At 47.7% G+C, this 8,044-nt stretch overlaps 1 protein-coding gene across 1 annotated transcript; it reads right to left on the reverse strand.

Moving 5' to 3' along the window:
* Window positions 1–4,005: 4,005 nt before the first annotated feature.
* On the reverse strand, window positions 4,006–6,680 carry ube2v1 (ubiquitin-conjugating enzyme E2 variant 1). Its single transcript, XM_068742212.1, has 4 exons — window positions 6,644–6,680; window positions 5,629–5,780; window positions 5,179–5,304; window positions 4,006–4,940 (listed from the first exon to the last, which is right to left on the reverse strand). Exons 1-4 carry the CDS (start codon window positions 6,666–6,668, stop codon window positions 4,794–4,796), a joined length of 450 nt encoding a protein of 149 aa, XP_068598313.1. The 5' UTR covers window positions 6,669–6,680; the 3' UTR covers window positions 4,006–4,793.
* Window positions 6,681–8,044: the final 1,364 nt, after the last annotated feature.

The raw sequence follows: 8,044 nt of genomic DNA on the forward strand, positions 1-8,044 counted from the left end.
GTTTCACACTGCTGCAAAAAACAACAACAAAATAAAAACCCTCCCAGCCATCAGGTGAGGACAGAGGATACAGTGAGGAGGCTGAGGAGGCTGGCGGAGATGCCAAACAACGTGGGGGGGGTTCAAGTGCATTTTAATTTAGTCAGCCCTCAATCCTGATAAAAGGAATCTGTCCATCTCCCTCCTTTCCATTCCGGGGGTCATCAATCACGCGAGTCGCTGGCCTCTGCTCCGATGGACGTCAGAGTCTCGGGGGAGGGGCTGCAGATGCCGTCCGAAATGGAAAACCCAGAGTAATGAAAGGGGGGAAAAGATGGGATGATGACGCGCCTGAGGGAAGAGGGTGAAATGAGACGATTGGTCCTGCGCTCCTGTCGGTTGGTTGAGGAGCTGGATGGATGATTGCGTGCGGAATAGCGCGTTCCTGATTCGTCCGCAGAGAAGAGTCTTAATCCCAGAACGCATCCCACTGTGCCCCAAAAATACAGAATATTTTTATGTCAAAATGAATTCATGTGTTTTTGTCAGAGGCCGTGGCCAGACGGAGGCCGGACGCAGCCGCCGAGACAAACTCAGGCCGGGCTGATGAAGCCAGAACGGATGATTGTGGCAGACTGTGGACAAATAATGCTACTAGCTGTAGCTGTAGCAGCTGCTAACTCGATTAGCAATGCAGGTAACGTTAGCGCAGCCTCTGCCAGGAGGCGGGTAAACGTGTCCTGAGACACCCAAACTCTCGCTGATTGTTACCGCCACGCCACGCCACGCCACGCCACGCCACTCCACGCCACGCCACGCCACGCCACGCCACGCCACGCCACGCCAGGGAGGTTATGTTTCAGCCGGGTTTTATTTGTCTGTCTGACTTTAAACTCAAAAGGCTGCAGACGGATATTAGTAAATGTTGGGAATGCTACCAGGAACATTTTGGTGATGATCCAGAAGAGATCCTGGATTCTGTGGAAAAACATGATCATGCAGCATACATCAGTGAAATAAGCTCACCTCACGGTCCACATCCCGGTGTCCTTGGCCCCTGGTATCGACACAGATCCTCCACAGAGACCTCCTGGATCCATTCTTCCCCGGATGCTTGCCTTGGACTTCACCCTGCCAGTAATGCTGCTTATACCTGGCCTGAGCGCGACACCGCGCCTCCATTTTCGTTCAATACACAATCATCTGATGGTGTCAGTGGGAGTGACATTGTCTCTACAAGTGTCATTCGCCGGCCTTGAGAGCACTTACCTTAAATGGCTCTTCGCCAAATAACCCTTCAGCGCCGGCCAGTTCAATCCTCTGTCAAAAGGAGAATTACCTGCCGCGGGGCCCCCAAATGGGTGGCTCCTGCCTGATGAAGGAGACGGCAAATCATTTAGGCTAATGTCTCCACATTAAAGGAGCTCATCTTGCTCCAAGTGAGGAATAGAGGCTAAATCGTCACATCTGCACGGAGACGGCGGAGAAAAGAGAAAATTCAGAGGCACGAGGCGTTCGAGCTGATGGGGGCGAGGGAGAACGTTCATCGGGCTCAAGATAATCCCACAACAACAGACGACGTACTGCTTGTTGGAAAAGGTGGTTTAAAGTGTGTGTGTGTGTGTGTGTGTAAGGGGGGGGTCACCAGGAAAATCAAGGCCGGGGCGATGGGGGCCTCTCACCCTTGCACACCCTTTGTCTCTTGGCCATCTGCTGGGGTTTTATAATGGTTCTGAGGATGAGGAGGGGAGGTGCACGGTTGTATGGCTGGATAACTGGTGGTGGTTGTGGGGGGGGGGGGGGTTGCATTCCGTCACCTTACGACCATCCGTGCTGCCGGGCCGGGCCGGGCCGGGCCAAGGAGGGCCAGACTCTGTCACACCAGGAGAGAGATTTACAGCCCCGGCGACCCCAGTCTGGTGACTCTCCATTTCACAAACACTCACTCTGGGTTATTGCTCATTTTGTTAAGGAGTGGACGGATGTGGGAGATTATTAACGTCAACACAGCCAGCGCAAAGTTAAGACCAGCCTGCCAGGATCCAGAGAGCGTTTTAAGTACAAAACAAATGTGACAAGGCACTTTTGCAGTTTGGCTAAAAGCTCCCTTTTAGACCTGGTGATGGATATTCGCTCATTATCGTCACTTTGCCGCATCATCAGAGAGAGACTTCCTGCCGAATGGCTACCTTTGGCAGGAGGAACTGGGAGCTAATCAAATATTATTTTCTTAAATGAACAGCAATTGGAGTCTCGGAAGTTTCCAGATCCCGACAGACCGTTTAAACCAGATTTGCATTGTTTAATCACAAAGATAACGACGCTCTGGTGCAGAAACACAACCACGCGTCCATAGTCGGACCCATCCTCTTGGTTTACGAGGAACCCAAAGCACACATCAGGAAACATCTGTCAGTTCAACAGCAGACGGTGGTGTGTTCAAGGCCAGCGTGATCACCAGAAATTATAGGGTGTAAAATGAATCCAATAAAAATCAGACGTAATATGGACTGCAGATGATGTGCACAGACACGCACTCCTGTAAGTTAGCCATATCACGCAGAATGAGCGAATTCATCACTATGCATAAAATTATTTTTTTAAATTAAGCCCATTAACGCGAGAATTAAAAGCATGTGCTCGCCATAAAAAATGCAAATTAACACAGGAGAAAAATCTGTCTCATTTAACTAATTGGCAAGCTCAGCATGACGTCTGTTATTGTGTGTGTGTGTGTGTGTGTGTGTGTGTATGAGAGAGAGAGAGAGAGAGAGAGTGGTATTGACCCTGTGAGCAGATGGGCTTCTTCACACTGCTCTGCGTAGCCCTAAACACACAGCAGGTCCTGTGTGTGTGTGTGTGTGTGTGTGCGTGTGTAAGTGAGCGACCGAGTGTGTGTGTAAGTGAGCAACCATCTGACACCTCCCACAACTGGTTTACACTCCCCCCCCACGCTTCACGTGAGAAAGCCACCAATGGAGTGGCATCCAGTCGGCGGAGTTCATTACTGAGTTTTACATTTCAAGGATTCCTCAAACGCATCACAGTCGGTTTCCCCCCCAAAAAAGATGAATTTGAGATTAGAAGGGGCACGCTTTAAGAATATGGCATCATAGCACCATCACACAACAATCATTCTTATTTATGAGCGATAAAGGAAACTCCCTGATGCGTTCAGCTTTATGCAAGAAAACACGGACAATAAGTACAATCCATTTTATGCCACTGTAAAGATAGTTGCTGTATCACTGCTCCCAGGCGTCATGGTGACGTCATCAAGAAGGCGCTATTTTGATCTGTAAATATCCTAAAAATCGCCCTTTGGAATTGTGCATTTATGAGGAAATAACATTCGGGGTCAAAGGTCAGAGATCCTCCCTCAGATCATCTCACAGGTTCAGCCAGCGTTTCTCCCCTGCGCCACGTCTCACCTGATCCTGTGACGACAAGCGAAATGAAACCGGTTTAATTCTTGTCTAGTGGGAAATCGAGTTTCTCCGCCTCTTGATGGTGAGGCTTCCTTCTGACTCGCGACGCGGCTCTTCATTTCCTGTCCACGCGAGTTCTGGTCTGACTGTTCACACTGCCTCCTCATCAGCAGGATGTAGAACCCATTCGGGATTATTTATAAAAGTGGCCATAATCAGAATTATTATGTGAACATGGCCTACTGGCCCCGGGACCGAAGGGAACCGCTGGTTGAATTAGCGTTAGCTTGTTAGCGCTCTGCACAGAAGGTTGCCTTCACTGTCACGCTGTGAGTCGGGCTGTTGGAGCGCTTGGTCATCACAGCGGAGTAAGCAATTGGTGGAAAAATCATTTCAAATCGAGTTGATCAGGATTCTGGTCATTCTTTTTAAAACATCTGGGGCAGATTCACAGGCCTGTTCCCCCTGAGCCCGGGTCACGGCACCATCTTTTCCCCGTCTCACGTTAATAGAGGCGACAGCAGCCGCTGCGTGGAGATGCTGCTTTTTTATTTTTTAGCCAGCAAACTGAGGAAAGAATGACGACACAAAGACGTGCAAAAGTAATAACGTTTAATTCAAATAAAACCATGCAACAGGTCACCATCACCCTGATTAGAACCCCTGTTATAAAATAAACATCCAAAGCCACACGTTGCATTCAGTGGGCATTCACCGCTTAAAGAGACGACTCTGTGGAATAAACAGGGGTCACCCCAGAGACCAGAGAACGAAAGCCAGAACACAAAAAGCAAAAAGAACCAGACTAAAAACCCCAAATGGCAGCCCTCCTGCTCTGCACAGGCCAGTGGTGGTCCCACAAACTACACCTCTGACGAGGGAAAGCCCTCGGACCTGGAGCCCCGCCCACTCGCTGCTGATAATCAATCACTATCACAACGCGCTATGAAGACAGGTCTGGAAACATGAGTGACGGGCCAGCGGTGCCCCGTTGACGCTCGTTCGCGTGTTCAGGATTGTGGAAGATGGGGAATTTGAGATTATTATAGTATTTATTTACCCCCCCCCCCCCTCTGTCAGGGGAGCCGGCGGACAAACACACCGATGATCGGTGCTCTCGATCACGTCGTTGCTTATTTTAGAATCTGGAACATAAACATGATGAACGATGACATTAGGAAGACGTACAGAATTCGGTTTTCGTAACGTCTGCTCTGCAAGGCGGGTGCCTGTGAGCTGCACCCCCCCCCCCCACCCCCCTTCGATCCGATGAGCGACTCCACAGGAAGGACGAGAGTTGAGTCTTTGATTACATGATGTCTGGGAGGGGTGTGTGTGTGTGTGTGGGGGGGGGGGGGGGGGCAGCGAGGGACAGCAGCTGGGGCTTCAGTTGCCGTAAGACTGGCCTTCAGGCGGCTGGGAGAGCTTGGAGTTCTCTTTTAAATTCATGTACCCTCTGATCGCCAGAAGGACCTCCTGGATATTGTATTCACATTTCCACTTCGACAGCACAAACATCGTCTTTCCGTCCACCTGAAAAGGACAGGACAGGAGGAAATCCGTTTAGATGTCCCCCCCCCAATTTATATGAGAACATCAGTAGTAGACCGATGACGTCTTTTAATTAGTTCGGGGCCAATTACAGAGCTATTATAAAACAAAGCTGTTCTACACAGCAGAGGGCTCACTCTGTTCTCCTACTGGTAATAACAAACTGAAGAATCCCAATAGATAGGGGCAGGGGGGGCGGGGGGCGGGGGTAAATACTCACCGCGCCGTTTGAACTGTTCACGCCATGCATGTTGATCTTGGTCAAAAAGCGAACTTGAGGAGGGACTTCTGGGTATCTGCATCCACAATCTATTTGCAGACTGTATATCCTGTTTTCAAAAGGGGTCTGCAACCAAAGAAACGTGGCACTGATGCAAATTCTATTCTTCTGCTGCACAGAAACAGCTTTCAAAATAAAATGCTGCTTTCTTCCAACAGCCGGTCCCCGGTCCTCTCGGGACATTTTCAACAGATTTGTTCCTGACTCTGAGGAACAAGGTTAGCGTCGTAAATGCTGCACATTAGCGAGCTAACTAGCGCATACGTGACGTATTCCTCTCTACCAACAACCCACAACGCCGGCACACGTTGAGCACGTGTGGCCTTCGTGTACCAAACGGCATTTTTAACCCGATGCCATGGCGTGTGAAAGCGTCGGAGGCTGTCCCACCTTTGCCGGGCCGATGATCGTGGCAGTCCAGTGAGACAGCGTCATGTCGTCATCGCTGGCCAGGCCCCAGCTCACCGTGCAGTCTCCTCTTCCCTTCTCGCCCTTCTCGCCCTTCTCCAGTTCCTCCAGCAGACGAAAGTTGCGGGGTACGACTTCCAAACACACACAGGAAAGTTTAATCGGAAAATGAGTCTGTCTGAATGTGACTTTCCAAATACCGGAACACTGTCAGCACGAAACTGAGAGATGAGAAGGTCATTCGGCAGCTAAACCTCCCCAGGCTCCTAACCATCTTAACTTAACACGTTATCCTCGGATTATTTAGTCATCTATTAGGTCATCCATGACAGCAGAGTCCATGGCTGATTTCAATAGATGACAGTTACCACATTACTACCACAACGACAATAGCATTACTCTCAGCAGTGTTGAATAGCTGGGAATAATGTTCACTACGTTCGTAATGGTATTAGCTTTGCAAATGAGAACAGATTATATTAAATAAAATGCATTAATCTGTTCCAAGGTATCAAACCCGTTTGAGTGACACCCCTTAGAAACCTTTGTGTTGACGTCATTCTACTAGAATGACATGATCGTTCAGTTACCGGCTAATTGTATCCTAGCAAGCAACTCCTCCAGCCTTCCAGCTAGTTTCTAGGGTCACCGCCAATTTATCGGAGCAACCAGCCGATATCCAACACAAACGTGGTCTCTTGTGTACATTTCATTTTCGTGTAGCTTTTTTTTAATTTTTTTTACAGGGTATAATTTCTTATTGTATATCGGTCGATTACTGGTCAAAGATTGTAGTCCGGCTAGCTAGTGAGCTAAGTAGCTAGCTAGTCGCGTTCATGACATGATTTCGTAATGCAGAGAGCCTCGCTAGTGTTTCAGCTCCGCCGCAGCCGCGCTCATTGTAACGGATGAACTATTAAGCAGCTAAAATGCGATGACAAAAATGTACGTCATGAACAAAATCATGGTAAAATTACTGTCTGCAAAGTCGGCTTACTTGCTGAGCCACCGGTGGCCGCCATCTTTGTTACCACTACACGTCACGAAGGCGCGCACGTACCGACGTTCTCTTGCGCGCGTCCGGCGGAAAAGAACAAAGCGTGTGTTGGTTCGCAGTTTTTTTTTTTTTTTTGATGGCACCGGTCGCATTATCCGTTATGTTACATAACTCGGTGCTACAAATAAGAGCACAGCTGGTAGGAACAGCCCGGAACACAAGAAAGCGCCGGTTCGCCATCTAGCGGACACAAGAAGTGTCACGGCTAAGAATCACAAGGAACAATAACCAGGCAGTAACCATGGTAACACTGAAACAGGCTTTTCAAACTACATGTTTTTAACAAAAACTTTTTTTTTTCTGAATCCATTTAGTAGCTTTAGTTCTGTTACACTGTGTGAAACTTCTTTGTATGTCATTTAAATGCACAGTATCTATCTATCTATCTATCTATCTATCTATCTATCTATCTATAGCTATATATATGTTTATATATAATAGCTAATAATAATAATACTATTTTATTTGAATTAATGGTTTTCAAATCAGTAAATTATTGGCATAGTATCCGAAGTAAAAACATATTAATTTGTGTTTTTCTTTACTTTTTGCCACATTTAAATCAACCAAATGAATAAATAAATGATCTGGGTCACTCAATGGTTCCAGTCTAACTAACATCAAATCCACACCACATTTCTTTTGCACAACATGCTTCTGTATTTATGATGCTAAAGTCTCCAGTTATGTAACAAATTCTTTACAGTTTCTAAGGTTTTTTTCCAGCTTGAGGAGGCATTTGTGTAAATTTTCCCAGCAGAGGGTACATTTTTCCATGTACTCTGACACCAGATGACTGGACTCTTCCATGGTGCTCCGGGCAATTATTTCATTTTCTGAAGTTTGCTGCTAGAAATCTCCCTGACGTAAGCAGGCCTCCACACCCCGGGGTGTTTCTGGGGCCCTTGACTCATTCCTCCTCTTTCAATGGAGACTGGCTCTGGCACAAATGATGACAGACTTCAAATATCAGGCCGAGCATGGGCATTTTTTTTTTTTTTTACACCAAATGTCCTCAATTAACCCTCAGTGATGGAAGAAAAGTTTCATTTAGAGTTAAAACGTTTCCTTTTATGACCATTATTTATGTATAAAAGTATAATCAGAGCTGAGTTTGGAGATTCTGTCGCTCTAAAAGAAATAATTATCATACTAGGAGGGGTGGGGTTGCCCTCTGACCCACACCTCCCCCATCTCCTTCCACAGCCTTCCAACCTTCGTCCCATAATCCCCCTCAGCTCCTCTCTGAAGACAAGTTGGTCCTGAGACGGGGGGGCTGAATGGCTCAGTGTTCCCCACAGGGACACGAGTGATGGCCAGGCATGCTAATTCACGCTCTGC

The sequence above is a fragment of the Brachionichthys hirsutus genome, chromosome 8 (genome assembly GCF_040956055.1).
Source record: "Brachionichthys hirsutus isolate HB-005 chromosome 8, CSIRO-AGI_Bhir_v1, whole genome shotgun sequence".
In the NCBI taxonomy this organism is placed as follows: domain Eukaryota; kingdom Metazoa; phylum Chordata; class Actinopteri; order Lophiiformes; family Brachionichthyidae; genus Brachionichthys; species Brachionichthys hirsutus.

What these genes read in the sequence shown, in the direction of transcription:
- ube2v1 (XM_068742212.1), bottom strand. Translation starts at nt 6,668, where the DNA reads ATGGCGGCCACCGGTGGCTCAGCAA. An exon ending in GGCCACCGGTGGCTCAGCAA is followed by an intron (nt 5,781 to 6,643) that starts GTAAGCCGACTT and finishes TGTGTTTGGAAG; the next exon opens with TCGTACCCCGCAACTTTCGT. An exon ending in CGATCATCGGCCCGGCAAAG is followed by an intron (nt 5,305 to 5,628) that starts GTGGGACAGCCT and finishes CTTTGGTTGCAG; the next exon opens with ACCCCTTTTGAAAACAGGAT.